A 19,023-nucleotide genomic window follows, 5' to 3' on the forward strand; every position below is an offset into this window, starting at 1 on the left:
CACACTAGAGGCCTGGTGCATGAAATTCGTACCCGGGTAGGGTCTTCCTGGCCAGGGCCTTCCTTCCCTGGCTACCAGCTGCTGGCCAGGGCCTTCCTTCATTCCGCACCACCCTCTGGTGGTCAGTGCATGTCATAGCGAGCCATGATATTCCTCGTCTCCCAGTCGAACTCCCAAGGGGACACTTTGTATATTAGCCATATATATATGTAGACTAGAGGCCCAGTGCACGAAATTTGTGCGGGGGGCTGGGGCAGCAGGAGGGGTGTCCTTCAGCCCGGCCTGCACCCTCTCCAATCTGGGACAACCCCTTGGGGGATGTCCGACTGCTGGTTTAGGCCCGATCCCAATCGGACATCCCTCACACAATCTGGGAATGCTGGCTCTTAAAGGCTCGCCTGCCTGCCTGATTGCCCCTAATCCCAGCGGTTCTCAACCTATGGGTTGCGACCCCTTTGGCGGTCGAACGACCCTTTCACAGGGGTCACCTAAGACCATCCTGCATATCAGATATTTACATTACGATTCATAACAGTAGCAAGATTACAGTTATGAAGTAGCAACAAAAATAATTTTATGGTTGGGTCACAACATGAGGAACTGTATTTAAAGGGCCAGAAGGTTGAGAACCACTGCCCTAACAGCTTCTGCCTGCCAGCCTGATCTCCCCGTAACCACTTCCCTGCCGGCCTGATCGCCCCCAACTGCCCTCCCCTGCAGGCTTGGTCGCCCCCAGCTGCCCTCCCCTGCTGGCCTGATCTTGCCCCCAACTGCCCTCCCCTGCCGGCTTGGTCGCACCCAACTGCCCTCCCCTGCTGGCCATCTTGTGAGGGCGTTGCACGATGGCGTGACACCTAGGTTTTTATTATATAGAATATGAGTGAGATCATGTGATATTTATCTTTCTCCAACTTGCTTATTTTGCTTAGCATAATGTTCTCCAGTTCCATCCATGCTGTTGCACATGGTAAAAGTTCCTTCTTTTTTTACAGCAGCATAGTATTCCATCGTGTAGATGTACCACAGTTTTCTAATCCACTCATCTGCTGATAGGCACTTAGGCTGCTTCCAAATCTTAGCTATGGTGAATTGTGCTGCTATGAACATAGGGGTGCATATATCCTTTCTGATTGGTGTTTCTGGTTTCTTGGGATATAGACCTAGAAGTGGGATCACTGGGTCAAATGGGAGTTCCATTTTTAACTTTTAGAGGAAACTCCATACTGTTTTCCCAGTGGCTTCACCAGTCTGCATTCCCACCAGCAGTGCAAGAGGTTTCCTTTTTCTCCACATCCTCACCAGCACTTGTTCGTTGATTTGTTGATGATAGCCATGATAGGTGTGAGATTGTATCTCGTTGTTTTGATTTGCATCTCTTGGATGATTAGTGACTCTGAGCACATTTTCATATGTCTCTCGGCCTTCTGTATGTCCTCTTTAGAAAAGTGTCTGCTTAGGTCCTTTGCCCATTTTTGATTGGATTATTTATCTTCCTTTTGTTACCTTGTATGAGTTCTCCGTAAATGTTGGAGATTAAACCCTTATCGGAGATAACATTGGCAAATATGTTCACCCATGCAGTGGGCTTTCTTGTTGTCTTGTTGATGGTTTCTTTTGCTTTACAGAAGCTTTTTATTTTGATGTAGTACCATTTGTTTATTTCCTCCTTAGTTTCCGTTGCCCTAGGAGCTATATCGGTAAAGATATTGCTAAACGTATGTCTGATATTTTGCTGCCTATGGAGTCTTGTAAGATTTTTATGGTTTCCCGTCTTACATTTAAGTCCTTTAACCATTTTGAGTTTGTTTTTGTTTATGGTGTAAATTGGTGATCTAGTTCCATTTTTTTGCATGTATTTGACCAGTTTTCCCAGCACCATTTATTGAAGAGGCTGTCTTGACTCCATTGTATGCTCTTGCCTCCTTTGTCAAATATTAATTGAGCATAATGGCTTGGGTCTATTTCTGGGTTTTCTGTTCTGTTCCATTGGTCTATATGTCTGTTCTTGTGCCAGTACCAGGCAGTTTTGAGAACCGTAGTTTTGTAATATAGCTTGATATCTGGTACTGTGATCCCTCCAACTTTGGTCTTCTTTCTCAGGATTGCTGCAGCTATTTTTGCTGCAGCTTTTTTTATTCCAGATGAATTTTTGGAGAGTTTATTCTAGGTCTGTGAATTGATATTTTAATGCGGATTGCATTAAATCTCTAAATTGCTTTGGGTAGTATGGGCATTTTAATGGTATTGATTCTACCAATCCATGAACACGGTATGTTCTTCCATTTGTTTATGTCTTCCTCTATCTCTTTTTTCAGTGTCCTATAGTTTTCCGAGTACAGGTCTTTTATCTCCTTAGTTAAGTTTATTCCTAGGTATCTTAATTTTTTTGGTGCAGTGGTAAACGGGATTGTTTTTTTAGTTTCTCTTTCTGTGAGTTCATTGTTGGTGTATAAAAAAGCCATAGATTTCTGGGTGTTGATTTTGTCTCCTGCTACATTGCCGAATTCATTTATTAAGTCTAGTAGTTTTTTGATGCAGTCTTTGGGGTTTTCTATGTACAGTATCATGTCATCTGCGAATAAGGACAGTTTTACTTCTTTTCTAATTTGGATGCCTTTTATTTCTTCTTGTCTGATCGCTATGGCTAGCACTTCCAGTACTATATCAAACAGGAGTGGTGAGAGTGGGCATCTCTGTCTTGTTCCTGTTCTTAGGGGAAATGAATTTAGATTTTGTCCATTGAGTATGATGTTGACTGTATGTTTGTCATGTAAGGCTTTTATTATGTTGAGGTATGATCCCGCTATTCCCACTTTGCTGAGAGTTTTTATCAAGAAAGGGTGTTGGATTTTGTTAAATGCTTTTTCTGCATCAGTTGATATGATTATGTGATTTTTGATTCTCAATTTGTTTATGTGATGTATCATGTTTATTGATTTGGGGATATTGTACCATCCTTGCATCCTCAGAATAAATCCTGCTTGTCATGGTGTATGATCTTTCTAATGTAATGCTGGATTCGATTTGCTAGAATTTTGTTGAGGATTTTAGTATCTGTGTTCATCAAGGATATTGGCCTATAGTTCTCTTTTTTTGTGGTGTCTTTATCTGGTTTGGGAATTAGAGTAATGCTGGCTTCATAGAAAGAGCTTGGAAATGTGCCTTCCTCTTGAATTTTTGGGAATAGTCTGAGAAGGATAGGTTTTAGTTCTTTGAATGCTTTCTAGAACTCTCCTGTAAAGCCGTCCGAACCAGGGGTTTTGTTTGCTGGAAGATTTTTGATTACTGCTTCAATTTCTTCAGTTATTATCGGCCTATTAAAATTTTTTTATTCTTCCTGATTGAGTTTTGGAAGCTTGTATTTTTCTAAGAATATGTCCATTTCATCTAGGTTGTCCAGTCTATTGGAATAGAGTTGTTCATAGTAATTTTTCATAATCTTTTGTATTTCTGTGGGGTTGGTTGTTACTTCACCTCTTTCACTTTTTATTTTGTTTATTTGGGTCCTCTCTCTTTGCTTCGTGGTGAGCCTGGCTAGAGGTTCGTCAATCTTGTTTTTCCTTTCAAAGAACCAGCTCATGGTTTTATTGATTTTTTGTTGTTGTTGTCTATGTTGTTTATTTCTGCTCTGATCTTTATTATTTCCTTCCTTTTGCCTACTCTGGGTTTTTCTTGTTGCTCTCTTTCTAATTCTTTGAGTTGTAGGGTTAGATAATGTATTACCATTTTTTCTTGTTTTTTGAGGTAGGCCTGCAGAGCTATGAACTTCCCTCTCAAGATTGCTTTCACTGTGTCCCATATATTTTAGATTTTTGTGTTTTCATTATTGTTTGTTTTTTATTTCTTCTTTGATCTTTTTGGTAACCCAATCATTGTTTAATAGCATGCTATTTAGCCTTCAAGTGTTTGATTTTTTTTCATTGTTTTTATTGTAGTTGATTTCTCAACTCACATTTTTTTTTTTTTAAATATTTTATTGATTTTTTACAGAGAGGAAGGGAGAGGGATAGAGAGTTAGAAACATCGACGAGAGAGAAACATCGATCAGCTGCCTCCTGCACACCCCCTACTGGGGATGTGCCCGCAACCCAGGTACATGCCCTTGACCGGAATCGAACCTGGGACCCTTCAGTCCGCAGGCTGACGCTCTATCCACTGAGCCAAACCGGTTTCGGCAACTCACATTTTTAATTTCTTAAAAATATCCTCTCTGCTCTTCAACTCTTTATAATGAGCCCTCAGCAGCCCACTGTTACCCTGCATGTGCATCTGGAGTTAGAGCTGCCCTCTCCACCGTCTGCTGGTCTGCAGAGCAGTTAGCCTCGGAAGCTCTTTCATTTCACTCCAGGAGGCTTGGAAATCAGATATACTTAGTGGAGGAGCAGTTTTGCTACTTCCTTAACTTAAATAAGAGTTAAGAGATTAACTTAAAAGTAAACATCATTTCTATCCATTGCTTTCACTTTTCGTTTTGGCACAAATTCGGACCCCCTTGGAGTTCTGATCTGCAGGGAAGCACGGTTTGGGGCTGGACTCAAGTTCTGTCTTTCCCGTGATGTCAAAGCTGCGGTCTTTGTGATGATAATAGATAATCACTGTGATTGAACACTGTTCTACTTTTTAACTCAGCCCTGGTTGGTAGATGCTGTTATTGTTCCATTTACCAGTAGAGCTCAGGAGAGAGGCACAAAGAGGATACATCACTTAGAGTCAGCTAGCTGGTTCAGAAGCAGAGTGGAGAGGCTGAGCACGGCCCTCATCCAGCAGCCCCCTGGAACCTGTCTGGGAGGTTTCCCTCCACAGGAAGTGCCTTTCTGAGCACAAGGCCCTGTTTGAAGGCCCCATGTTGTCCATCTTCTTTTAACCTCTCATGTTTCCTGATTCTTTCTCTAAAACTATAACCTATTCCTCTGTGATATTTTCTCCTGTGGTGACTCTCTTCTAGTGGCTCTTCCAACACAGCAACCCTTTCATTCACACGGGCAATTGGTAAACCTGGCACAACTATGAGGTCCCTCTTATCTCCCATTCTCTTAAAATCTCTGTTTAGATAAAAAGTCCCAAGCAAAAAACTTTTCACAGTACTCAGTAATGAACTCATAAGCCAGCGATTTTCATCCTTTTTCATCTCATGGCATACACAAACTAATTACTAAAATTCTGCAGTACACCAAAAAATATATATATTTTGCCAATCTGACAAAAATAATTGATTCATTCACAATGGACTGCTATTGTTATGTTGACTGTTGACCTTTTTTTATTTGGTAGTCTAAGGCAGTGGTTCTCAACCTTGGCTGCACATTAGAATCACCTGGGAATCTTTTTAAAAATCCTGATTTCTGGGCCTCATCATCTGAAAATTCTGTTTCTTTGTTATGGGGTGGGGCCACAACATTAGTAACAAACAGAATTTCTGGAGGATGAGGCCCAGAAATCAGGATTTTTAAAAGATTCCCAGGTGATTCTAATGTGCAGCCAAGGTTGAGAACCACTGGTCTAAGGGAAAAGAGGTCCTTGCCCCTGACCAAAATAGTCAGGTGTTGCATGTTTTAAAAATTGTTGCAGCATACCGGTTGAAAATCGCTGTCATAAGCAGTTACTAATGGTTTGTAGACCGAGTTGGTTGTCCTGAGGCAGTCACAGCTGTTTTGCTGTGATATTTTAATTTAACTCCATGCTTGCAGTTAAGGTGTGTAATCCCACCACATCTTTTATTCTTGAGGCTTAGCTGGGTTTAGTCACTTCATGATTTGTCTAAACCAGAGTGAGTATCTTGAAACCTTGGTGAGAAGAAACTCCTGTCCATACTCTGCTGTGGGCACCGAGCACAGAATCCCTGTCAGGAACCAGGTACCTTTGTGTTTTCTGGCGACCATGCTCCCTTCCGCCCACTGCACCCCTCCAGCTGCCGCTCCCCTCTCGCAGTACGTCCTCGTCGTGACTGTCACATTCAGGGCTCTGCCACACTCCTCACTGTCCATGTGCATGACGGGCAGCTGCATCGACACATTGCCCAGCTCAGAGCCGTTGGATGTCCAGCCAATGAGGAGGCCCTGTGTCCCCGGGATGAGGATGCGCTCCGCAAAGTCCTGCTCGGGCATACAGACGGGGAGCCCCATGTCTGGGCACTGGATGGGCAGCTCCAGCTCCAAGAGCGAAATGTCATTGTCCCCCGTCTCCTCCTCGTACATCATGTGCACATGGATGCGCTTCACCTCGATCGTCAGTGGGTCCTTGCTCGTTCTAGGAAAATCTGAAATAATGGACAATCACTGGCTTTTGTAACCTAAAGCTTGGTTTTCAGGTTACAATAATATGAAACTAATTTCTCAGCGAACCCTGTGACAAGGCAGAGGCTGGGCACGATAAAACATGCCATGGCTAATTGTCCTGATCTCCTTTCTTCATCTATGGAACGAAGTATTCCAACTAATTCCTCATACTTCTCCTTTAAAAAATCAAAATGAGCCCTAACCGGTTTGGCTCAGTGGATGGATGGAGCGCTTGGTTGCAGGCACATCCCCAGTAGGGGGCGTGCAGGAGGCAGCTGATCGATGTTTCTCATGGATGTTTCTAACTCTCTATCCCTCTCCCTTCCTCTCTGTAAAAAGTCAATAGAATAAAATAAAATAAAATAAAATAAATGGAAGATTAAAAAAAATCAAAATGAGTTATTTTGGTGAAGTGGTAAAATAAACTAGGGGAACTTCTTCAAGCTAATCAAAACTGGGCCGGTCAGAAGTAGTTTTTCAGGTTGACATTTCGTTGACTGAAAAATATTCAAGGACGAGGAGTGAAATATAATAAGGTTCTTCAGAATCATAATAGAGCACTTTCCCAGATTATCACTGAACCTTTGCGACCTCCCTACAGGACAGAAGTTACTGCCCAGTTTTCACTGATGAGGACTGAGGCACAGACAAGTTAGGTGGTGAGCTCCACGTCACAGCCGTGGCCTTGGGTGACAGGGGAGTCTGAACCCAGATCTTCTGACTTTCAGTCAATTATCTGCCAACAACACAGCCTCTCCATTTCAGTATCAAATTATATTTTTATCAGCCGTGACTTCCTCAGACTGAATAGTAGCATTTGTCTGCTTGCTATGCCTAGACATTCCACCAGGTATTTTACATATGCTTTCTCACTTTATAAGTAGCTCAGTAGTAGTGAAGCTAAATTCAGTTCTATATTGCATTAAAAACAAAACTCTAGTTTTTAAATTTTCATTCTACATAAGATACTATTTATTTCCAACATGGTCTTATAAAAATGAGTGCTAAAATACTTACTGGTTTTCACACTGATATTTCTGTGTAACAGTGAACATTTTGCTGTTGTCAGCACAAAGTTTTCCTCTATTATAACACCACCACAGAAGTCTTTTCCTTCGGAATCTATTAGTTTTACCTTAAAAAAAAAAAAAAAAAAAAAAAGACAAAAAAAACAAGACAGACAATAGCTAGTGGTGAAAATTAGCAGGATTAGGGGCAGTATAGTCTGATGGTTAAGAATATGGGTTCCAGCCCTAGCCAGTTTGGCTCATTGGCCTGTGGACTCAAGGGTCCCGGGTTCGATTCCAGTCAAGGGCACATGCCCTGGTGGTGGGCTCAATCCCCAGTCAAGGGCATGCAAGAGGCAGACAATGATTCTCTTCATCATTGATGTGTCTAACTCTTTCTCCCTTCCTCTCTGAAATCAATAAAAATATATTTGAAAAGAAAAAAAATATGAGCTCCAAAGATAGCCATTGAGGGAGTGTCAGCTGAAGGTACAGTGGATGGACAAAGCAAAGATGTATAGTGTAGCCTAAAGCAGCCACTAAGCAAAAACAATTCTAGTAAATTATCCAACAAAGAAGGTAAAACAACAAAAACATCAAGTAATTCAATAGAAGGCAGAAAAAAGAAAAGAGGAAAGAACAGATGGGAAAAATACAAAACAAATAGCAAAATTATGAATTTAAGCCTACCTATATAAGTAGAAAATAGTCTAAATATCCCATTAAAAAGGCAGGGGTTTGTCAGATTGTGTAAAATTAAAAGCCAACTATATACTGCCTATAAAACATACTGTAAATATAATTTAAAAGATCGAGGGGGGGGGGGGCGGGGATTACATGCTAACACTAATCAATAGTGTCAATACCAGACCAGGGAGATTTCAGAACAAACACTTTTATGAGATGAAATGTGAGGTTATTTTGTGGATTAAACAAAAGAAAAAAAATGTACCCTCATAGCATAGGTGCTGGCTCAAGAAATGTTGCTTATAATTTTTAGTAGCTTAATAAAATGAAAAATGCTAAGCAAAGTATAAATGTTTTTCGAATTTAATGTAGCCTCATTTCTGGAAATCTTAAGTTTATTAATAATAGTTACCATATATTAACTACCTACATAAGTCAGGTGCATTTTCTTTAACCCTCACTACAATTCTTGTATTACTATATTTTATAGGTGGGTAACACCAAGATTGAGGGAAGATGGCATTTTCAGCATCAGTGTGCTAGACTTGTAGTAAAATGCAGTGGAACATAGTGTCAATTTCTTACCTAGAATGGCAGAAACAAGTTGTAATGATAATTTTCAACTCTATATCCTAGGCCAGTTAATTCAGTTAAATAATTTCAGAACTATTTATTATACCAGAGTAAAAGTCTAATAGTATTTAGCTTGCCTATATAAGTGTGTCTGCAAATGTGTTTGATTTGTATGTAGAGAATGCTTACCTCAGAGGTAATAGCTCCTGGTCTTGTTGGTACTAACCCTACTTCTATAGATGAAAATGGCCACTAAGGTCCCCTTGAGTGGGCTGGGAGACTGAAGGCGGTGCGCTTGGCAGAACTAGACCACCACTGTCATCATGAAGGTTGATTGCACACAGTCATCCATCCACCAGTCCCCACTCCCCAAGTTCTGAGGTCTGCCTTAGTGCATTGATGAAGATGATAAGAGTGCAAGTATGAATAAGGGGATCTTAGAAAGCTTAAGGAATATGATCCTATTAACCAATGTCACCTCAATAAATTTAATTTTTTAAAAAAGAACAAGGAGAAAAGGCAACAGAAGATCAAGTTCACCAGCTGGTAACTGGACCATTCTGGTTTTGTCCCTTTCCATCATTTTATCTCCCTTCACTCAGTCTCCTTTCAAATCCGGGTCATTGCAGTGGTCACTGAGCTCTCTTCAGTTGTCTGTGTAGGGCCCCTCCTAGCAGCCAGTGATTCTGCTGGCTCAGCTAAAGTGTTCTACGCACACACACCGAGGCGCATTACTCACAGACCCTGTAAAGAAACTGCGAACGCTAGGCTGTCCAACGTTGCAGTCACATGTGGTTACTGAACATTTGACAGGTGACTGGTTCAAATCGAATGTTCTCCAAGTGTAAAACACACCCCAGATGTCAAAGATTAGTAATGAAGAAAAGATGTAAATATCTCAATTTTTTTATATCTGTTACATGTTGAAATAATAGTATTTAGACATATTGGAGTACTGGTAAATAAAATTCATTATCCAAATTCATTTGATCTGCTTTACTTTCATTAGTGTGACTAGGAAATTTCAGTTACATATGCAGCTTACATTATATTTCTACTGACAGGGCTATTCTAAAGGGTGTACTTCAGGGCCTGGCTGGTGTAACTCAGTGGTTAGAGTGTTGGCCCATGGACTGAAGAGTCTCAGGTTCAATTCCTAATCAAGGACATCTACCTGGGTTGCAGGCCAGATCCTGGCTGGGGTGCCTGCAGGAGGCAACCAATCGATGTGTCTCTCTCACATTGATGTTCCTTTCTCACGCTGATGTTTCTCTCTCTCCCTCTCTCCTTCCTCCCTTCCACTTTCTCTGAAAATCAATGGAAAAAATATCCTCTGGTGAGGATTAACAACAACAAAAACCCACAAGTAAAAAAGGTGCACATTAAACAAAACAGGTGTACAAATAAAAGAGATGATCTGCATTAGAGGCAAGAAAAATGGCAAATATATGTAAATTAAAATCTACATTGGTGGTATAAGCCATAATAATAAAAGTAATACTTATTTTATGGAATTACTAAAAAAGCAAGAAGAGAATGAAATGCTGGTTAATATAGCAGATGGCTGTTGTGAGGTGCTTGAAATAACTTGGCAGGGGGATGAAAATACTAACTTTATATATTGGCACATTATAAATGAATCTTTAAATGTCAAGAGTGGCCATCTATAATAATAAAAGCATAATATGCAAATTAGACCAGACGTCCTTCCAGACGACCTTCCGGACAAAGCTAGGGCTGCAAGAAAAGCCCAGGTCCCGAGTGCCAGAGGGAAGCCGGTGCCAGCAGCCGGGGGAAGGAAGGCCTACTCTTGCATGAATTTCATGCATCGGGCCTCTAGTTAAAGTGTTCTACACACACACACCGAGGCGCGTAGAATAGAATAAATAGAATATTTAACTTCCAAACTAGTCAAAGGGGGAAATCAGAAAATAACAAAAATGAATGCCAAAGAAGAGAAATTTCCTCCACACAATAGTGGAGCTGGAGTTCCAGCTAGGAGGCTGGGGAGTGGAGAGCCTGTGTCCTTAACTCTGGCCACCTGCCTTTCCTGTGGTCACTCGCCAGGCCCATGTCACCTTACCCACCCAAGTGCGACTCCAGGATACCTATGGTCTGAGAGAAATGACGTTGGGCCTAGGGTGGCTATAAATAAAACTATGTTTTTATTTGGTGAAAGAATGAAGACCGCTAAAGTTGTGAATTCGGCATTAGAAAGTGCTCTGAAGTAGGACTTTGAGATTAGTTAATGGTTCACTTAAATCAAAAATGCCTCTTTCACTTAGTCATTATGTTTCTATTTGGTTGGCAAAGACCGTGGAAATGACAAGGAGGATGAAACCTGTAACTAAAAGTGAAAACATGTTTATAAAATGTTTCTGTTACCTGCCATGGGAAAATCTGAAGATTCCGCCTGCTTCTCTGTGTTGCCCTGATGCACTCAGAATTCAGGATTCCACACGCACACTTGTCTTCATTTGTGGTGACAACATAAGAAAGGTCAGTGCCTTCCAAGTCAAACATTGGGTTTTATCTACTCAAATGGTGCTAACTACTTGAATCTGGCTTCTTCATGCCCATCATTTTGAGACTAGAGGCCCAGTGCACGAAATACATGCACTCTGGGGGGGTCCCTCAGGAGTGGACCTAAGCTGTCAGTCAGACATCCTTAGCGCTGCTGCGGAGGTGGGAGAGGCTTCTGCCACTGCAACTGCACTTGCCAACTGTGAGCCGGGCTTCTGGCTGAGCAGTGCTCCCCCTGTGGGAGTGCACTGACCACCAGTGGGCAGCTCCTGCGTTGATCATCTGCCCCCTGGTGGTCAGTGCGTGTCATAGCGACCAGTTGTTCTGCCATTTGGCCAATTTGCATATTAGCCTTTTATTATACAGGATGGTCTTTGGTTGATTACTCCCACCCACCCACAGTTGGGGCTGCAGAGGGATGCGGGAGGTTGGCCAGCGGGGGAGGCACCTTGGGATGGCTGCAGGATGTGTCTGGCCTGTCTTGCTCAGTCCCGATAGGACCCCAGCAGCAAGCTAACCTACCGGTTGGAGTGTCTGACCAGTGCACGTTATAGCGAGTGGTTGAGTGGCCTTAGCATATCATTAGCATGGAGCCACAGGTGAAGTTAAATCACGTGCTCTCAGTGTTTGTAGGTTAGCTAAGATACTGCTAGGACCCAGGCAAGCTTCAGCGTGGCCGCGTCAGAGTGACTCCTCATCTCATAGACAAGAGGTGGCTTTTCAAACGTTATTGTAGGAGGAGTGGGGGTGTGTATGGGAGCCGACAGAGCAGGAAAGGGAGAGACCAGCTTTTCTCACTGGATTGAGAACTCACCATGTGGGATGCACGATTTGTAGTCTTGGCCCAGCTTATACCCCTGTGCACAGCTGCAAATGTAGGAGTCCTGGCCCGGGTGGCAAAAGTGTTGACACCCATCAGTCCTCAAAGGGTGACATTCATTTTTAGCTGAAAAGGAAAAAACCAGAAGTGCTATCATGGAAATAGTTGTTTTTTAAATTTCCTTGTGCCTTGGGGCTCTGGCTTTTCAGTCCAAATGTTCTCATTCTTTTCAGATTTTTGGTTCCCCATAGAAACACTTCCCACACTTCTGTCTTCAGGAATGTGCATGGAGAAAGCAAAGGTTCAGTGAGTGACAGCCCTTGTATTTGTCCTCAGAAAATGTAACTTGGTCATGGATATATGTGTACATATTGCAAGGCCTCTGCCCATTTTCACAACTTTACTTCCCTCTACAGGTGGGGATGTGGGATGGGAGGGTTCCAGTGGGACCCCATGTGGATGGCTGAGCAGCTGGGATGAGGATCAAAACCTTGCTTTGGCATGTGTTAGGTTTGGGATGTCTGCGAAACATTACATGGGGCTCTCAAGGTGGCAGTTAGAGGAGAGAGATGGACTTCAGTGGAGAGATCTGGGCTGGGAATCATATTTTTCCCCAGAAAACTGACTCTGTATTGACCAGAGGCATTGAAAGGATTAAGTGAATTTATTTCCATATCGGATAATTATTGATAGGAAATTAATTTCTTCCCACTCCCGCAAAGAATATTAGTTCATGAAGCTATAAATCTCACACCCATGCCTACCTCTGAGCCAGCCTGTGTGTGATTCCCCCTTACAGAGGGACCCTCAGATCCCATCACCCTGCTTGGGGTGGGTCGGGTTCCAGGAATTCTGGAGAGTAGATTGTAAATGGGTTAGGCGGGGCTGGGTTTGGGAGGACAGGGAGGGGACTCTAAGCCGTGGAAACTGTAGGGAGGCGTGTTTGGAAGGCAGGAGGGCCATACACAGAATGGTTTCCCGTGGAGAACTGGGTTGGAACTAGGTTCCCACGGGCACCCTTGGCTCACTCCTGGGAGCCCATCTCTGTACGGTTGGGGTGGGTCAGGGTGGCTGGGGACTCACCGAAGGCGCAGTCCTTGCCCTCGTAGCCTGAGGAGCAAGTGCAGGTGTAGCTGCGGATGTTGTCCTGGCAGGACCCGTTGTTGAGGCAGGGCTGGGAGACACATGGGGAGCCACCTGCCAAGAGGGATGTGAGAACCTTGTGCAGGTGGAATCACCTAGTTCCTCCTGATGTCCCCTGGATTAGGCTGCCAGGTGCTCCTCATGTGTCCCCTGGGGTCCCACCAGCCACGTGTGCCCATGAGGTTTGTCTAAGTCCCCCTCCTTCACCTCCTTCTTTCTTTGCTGAGCGACCATGGTGACCGGTGACTGTGGCTGGCTGCCCCAGCTCTTCTAATTCCCCTCGCCCATCCCTGTGGCCCTCAGTCACTGTGGTCTTCTGGGGGCTCCTGCTAAAGGGACACCCAGCATCCCCCCAAGCCTAGGATGAGCTGTCACTTTCCTCAAATTAACCAGGATCTGACCCTTCAGCAAGAGGCCCCAGGGAGCCTGTGAGGCCCCAGGAATGAGAGGAGCGGCTCAGGATGGGGACCCTCTGGCCTCTGCCACCCGAGCCCCCAAGGGAGCCTCTCCCTGACTCCCCAGGACTTTGGGAACTTTCCTACCCTTCTCCTCGTCCTTGTCCTCAGGGAGTGTCCAGGTGCTTACGTGTGAAACGTGGAAAGCCTTACCTCATCTTAAGGAAAAAGAAGAGGAAATAATCCCTGCAAGAGTTGAGGCCACTTACCCATATAACGTTGCCAAAATTCATCCTGTAAAATTAAAATATAAAAGGGTTGCAAATAGATGATTTTTTACAATATTTTCTCCCATCAATTGACTTAAAGATAACAAGTGTTGATTTTATCCACTTAATAGAAAAATACTGGTTGAAACAGAGAATGCAAAAATTGTCTATGTAATATTCTATTTAATATACATGGAACATTTCCTATTTCACGTGTATTTTCTGTAACCTATTTAAGGAAGGAGAAATAATAGCCTGTGACGTGGCACAAACACCATGACCATGGCCTCCCAAGGTCACCTTCCCCTCCTCCAGGGGCACAGTTTTCACTCATGTCCTATTCTACAGAGTGCATGATGTGGATACAAAGCACTAACACCACTTTTTTATAAGCCAATGAAACAACAATCAAAAGTGGGTATGTGTATGTGTAAGGTTAGTTTGGGTGGGGGGTATCTAAAATTAGGATAATTACTCGGAATTAAAGCCTAGAACGTAAACAAGTGGTTGCCATCTCCCAATCATACTTGGACTTGTAACAACCTGAATGATGTCAAATTAAGAGGACAATTTTCCGGATGGACCTAGAGGGTAGTATGCTAAGTGATAGGCCAGACAGAGAAAGACAAATACCATATGGTTTCACTTATATGTAGAATCTAAAGAACAAGATAAATGAACAAAGAAAACAGAAACAGACTCATAGATGCAGAGAACAGGCTGACAGTTGCCAGGTGGGAATGGGGTTAGAGGGATGGGAGAAAAAGGTGAAATGATTAAGAAGTACAAATGGATAACACTGGCTGAGTGGCTCAGTTGGTTGGAGTGTCATCCTATACATCAAAAGGTTGAGGGTTCGATCCCCAGTTGAGGTATGTACAGGAGGCAACCAATCAATATTCTCTCTCACGTCTCTCTCTCTCTCTCAATCCCTTCCTCTCTCTCTCAAATCAATAAAAACATATCCTTGAATGAGAATTTCTTAAAAAGGTTGTACAAATTGGTAGTTTCAGAGTAGTTATGAGGATGTAAAGTACAGCATAGGGAATATAGTCAATAATATTAATAACATTGCAATAATTATGTAGGGTGTTAGATGGGTACTAGATTTATTGGAGGAATACTTCCTAAATTATATAAGTGTCTAACCATTAGGCTGTTCATCTGAAAATAATATAAAGTAATATTGAATGTCAACTGTAATTGAAAAATAAGAAAACCCCACAATTTTCCTTTAACCAGGAAGTTTTAATTTCTTCTAGTTTTATAAAAGATGGTCTATTTCAGAAGAGTTCTCTCATATATAAAATTAGAGTATCTAAAATTAGAATAATTCCTAGGAACTAAAGCCTAGAGTGTAAACAAGTGGTTGTCACCTTCCAGTCATACTTGGACTTGTAACAACATGAATGATATCAAATTAAGAGGACATAGCTAAGCATGCAAGAAACAATGATCTTAAAAATATACTAGGGAAACAGGTCAATATTTTATTCAGAATAACTTCAAATATTGCTACTGTTATATGTAAAACTAGGAGATCTTTATTAAATATTTTACGTATTAGACCTGTCAGATTTGACTGGCTTCTCTATCTTCTGATAAACTTATGAATAAGCAAGAATTGTTTGCCTCTGTCATTTAGAGTATACGTATAGTCAGTTTTAATCCAAATTATAGATTATGAGAGATATTTTTACTATGTAGACACTCTAGAGAGGCTTTTTGTTCCTTAAAAATCTGTTGATATATTGAAGCAATTAGGTCTCTATTAAAAATGTCAAATTCTGTCAGCGTCATGACAAGCTGACTGATGTTTGTGATGAGTAAGCTAATCAATGTGGTAATGTGCTTAATCAGAAGAAGGTGTTTAGGGGTGTGGAACTGAGTTAGTATCCTACGTACTAGATGGGAAAATTATTTCACTTCTCTGTCTCTGTTTCCTCATCAGTAAAATTAGGATTAAGTCAGCCTCACAGGTAAGTAAACAGGTCATTAATTTAGCTTCGTCTTTTTGAGAAATTATGCCCTCTCGGGCAGCAGAAATTGGAATAATCAGAAAGTGTGTGAGTTCATGGTGAGGGTACATACAGTGGTCTCATCAACTTCAAATACTTCTCTTGCTTCTTCACGGACACAAATTTCTTCATAACATTCTTTTTCCAAATTTCCCTCAAAGATCTCTTCCAAAAGATAGGAGCCAGCACGCTTCCATCTTACCAGAACGTCACTTGCTTTGGAGGCAGAAAGAAATACTACGGAGCAAGATAAGAATGGAGATGCCGTCAGCAGTGATGGACTTCCCCAGGGACTGCCATGCCCGCTCCTGGGAGTTAGAGTACATGGCGCTCCCACTACCGAGGCCTGGCTGCCTCCTCTCCTGTCCCCATCAGACCAGGTCCAACCTCTCGATTCTTTCAGGCCATCTCTTCTGGGAGGACCCCAAGGGATCCCATCATTTCCAACATATTTGTCATGAATTATAAAGAGATCAGGAAGCTCTTTTGGGAGCTGAGTGAAGACCCGCTGGCCACCCAGGGGCTCCTCTGTCCTAGAAAAAGCCCCCGGACCAAACCCACACGGTCCTCGAGGACACAGTTAGGAGGGCGGCACCCACCTGAGGGCTCGGTGCCGTGGAGGCCCAGAAGGAGCAGGAACAGCCGGACGCAGCCCGCCATTCTGACGGCGGCCCAGGGACAGGTCTGCAAACACAGGGGCCAAAGTCCGCCCAGGCCTCTCACAACACAGGGAGGCTGCTTGCTTAAATGACCACCAGCCCTAAAACGTGGAGCCAAGCAGGGGACAGGGGCAGAAAACGGGAAAAGAAGTGTCTTCCGCTAAGAGGACATTTTGCCTGGAATTTTATTGGATTCATTCAATGTTTTATTTTTTTAAATTGTTTTATTGCTTAAAGTATTACAAAGAGTATTATATATGTCTCCTTTTTTTTCTCCCCTTGACCTTCCCCCGGCCTCCCATACCCCCAGTGTCTTGTGTCCATTGGTTATGCTTATACGCATGCATACAAGTCCTTCGGTTGATCTCTTACTCCCCCCCCCCCCCCCCCGCCCCCCAACCCTCCCCGGCCTTCCCGCTGTAGTTTGACAGTCTGTTCGATGTTGCTCTGCCTCTGTATCTATTTTTGTTCATCAGTTTATAATGGTCTTAATTATCCATAAATGAGTGAGAGCATTCAATGTTTTAAATGCATGCTTCAGTTTTATACTTTTCAGTTTAAGGCAAAGGGGGGGGGAGCGGGGGGGAAGGCAGAGAAAGGAAAAGCCAAAGCAAAGAGGGCCTTGGTGAGGAGTTTAGATGTCAGCTGGATAGACTCCTTGGGGGTGAAGTCAGGAGGCTCTGTCCCAGGAGATGGGGTGATAGCCCTGGGGAAAGCCGGGCCATCCTTGCACACGTGCACAGCCAGGTGTCCTGGGTCTGGGCCTGGAGCCCACGTTCTAGAGTGGGGGGAGGGGGAGAGAGGGAGGGAGAAATAAGGTCACATTTCTCTACCTGAAGGGGAGTTCAGCGGGTACAGAGCCATAGGGGGGCTATTTTAGACGAGCCAGCCACAGAGGCTCCCTTTGGGAGAGGAATCTGAACACAGGGAGCCTCATGAGCCTTACAGGGCGGGGCACGAGGGTGTGTGTGACTGAGAAAGACACTCAAGGGCTGGAGGTAGGGACGCTGCTGCCTGGCACCCAGCAAGGAGGTCAGAGTGGGAGGGCGCCCACAGGAGGGCAGCAGAGCACCTGAGCGCATTGAGCTGGCAGCTGTGGGGGGGGGGGGGGGGGGGGGGAAGGGGGGCAGGGTCAGCAGCGTTTCTGTGAAGGGCTAGAGTCCACCACAGCAGGAGACCAGCGGAGCCAGGTCTCCCGGGGCGCAAGTGCCACGTGGAAGAGTGGACCCCGGGGACATTTGGTAAGAAGCAAGTGTGTCTTTGAACCGAGAATCACCCCGCACCATGGGGTGATTCAACACCCCGTGGGGACAACCCACTCACACCCCACCCTCTACTATTTCCTGGTCACATGCTCACCAAGTGCATCAGCACAAGGGATGGACCCCCAGCGGATGCTCACTCTGTCTGTTTCCCTAACTCTCTGTCTCTGTATCTCTGTCTTATCTCTCTCTCCTTCCCTCCTCTCCCTGCACCCCCACATACAGGGGAACCCTGCTCTTAAGGGGCATCTGTTGAGGAGCTCCTGCGGCCGTTCTTCTCTCTCCGCAGCCTGTTCCTGTCCTCCCGTCTCAATTACTGCAGTTCCCTGCATGCTGACATTTTTGGGGTGTCCAGGCCCTCGACAGCTGGATGTGCCCGACTGACCCCTCAGTGACTCGGGGTGAGCCCTGCAGAGAGACGTGTGTGTGTCCTTCCCACAGCGCTGTGTCGGGCCCACCTGATGTCAGGCACACCTGGCTACGTGCCCAGCAGATCTTGCTGTTATAAAGCTACCCTGTCCTGCTTGCAACAAAACAGTCACTTCCAAGCATCTTCTTTCTCAGCAATTTGTCCGCCAGGGTCTTGGTGTCCCAAGGGCTTGCTTGATCAGTGATTGCTGTGGTGGTCGTAGAGCAGGGTCCTGGTAATATGGAAATTGAGACCCTCCATGCTAATGGGGATGGAGAGCAAACCCCACCGCCATCCTGCTGGAAGGCCTCAGCCCTGGTGCCCCACACCTGTGGGCAGGGAGGGCTTCAGGCCCCACAGACTCTCCAGGGAGTCAGCAGGCCCTGCCCGTGGGCAGGAACCTGTGTTCTTGGGAACCTACTGGCGCCGTTGGCTTGGCCCCCCGCCCCCCACCCCCCATGCAGCTGGCTTACACTCTCTCCTTTCCTCCTCATGCTCAGCTGGGCCTCCCTGTCCCTTCAAACCTCACAGCACCGTCCAGAACCCCCTCTCTGTTTCTGGGCGAGCAGTCCCTGGTTGTCCCCTTCATTCTTCTACCCTCAGGAACTGAGCACGTGTGTGGGGTGTGGCAGTGCCTGGTGAGAAGGTGGTTTTGTTATAGTGCTACAACCTCTCCCCTCTCTCAGGAGAAAAACATCAAACCTTTACTCTGTCCCCGTCTCTGGTCCCTCAGCCTTGGCTTCCTGCTGATCTCTGTGCTGCAGGGCCTCTCCTTCCACACCCAGCAGCTCCTTAGGTAACCTCCCCGGGAAGCTCTGGTGGTAGCAGGTAGGGGAGTATCCCTCCCACACACGCCGTGGCCCCTGTGTAGGGTGAACACGTACATGAGGTGGCTTCATGAGTTCGTTTTCCCAGGAGGACAGTGTTGCTCAGAGATAGAGTTAGGTTGTTCCAGGGCAAACAGGAATCGCCCCATCCGTGAG

General features: G+C 44.5%; 1 protein-coding gene across 1 annotated transcript; it reads right to left on the reverse strand.

Moving 5' to 3' along the window:
• Positions 1-5,681: 5,681 nt before the first annotated feature.
• Positions 5,682-16,371, reverse strand: PROZ (protein Z, vitamin K dependent plasma glycoprotein). The gene is made up of 8 exons (XM_070408564.1): positions 16,310-16,371; positions 15,784-15,947; positions 13,693-13,717; positions 12,969-13,082; positions 11,880-12,011; positions 10,928-11,013; positions 7,293-7,410; positions 5,682-6,256 (listed from the first exon to the last, which is right to left on the reverse strand). Exons 1-8 carry the CDS (start codon positions 16,368-16,370, stop codon positions 5,742-5,744), a joined length of 1,215 nt encoding a protein of 404 aa, XP_070264665.1. The 5' UTR covers position 16,371; the 3' UTR covers positions 5,682-5,741.
• Positions 16,372-19,023: the final 2,652 nt, after the last annotated feature.

Source organism: Myotis yumanensis, unplaced genomic scaffold (assembly GCF_028538775.1).
Source record: "Myotis yumanensis isolate MYYU_CA2020_CCGP unplaced genomic scaffold, mMyoYum1.0.hap1 SCAF_3, whole genome shotgun sequence".
In the NCBI taxonomy this organism is placed as follows: domain Eukaryota; kingdom Metazoa; phylum Chordata; class Mammalia; order Chiroptera; family Vespertilionidae; genus Myotis; species Myotis yumanensis.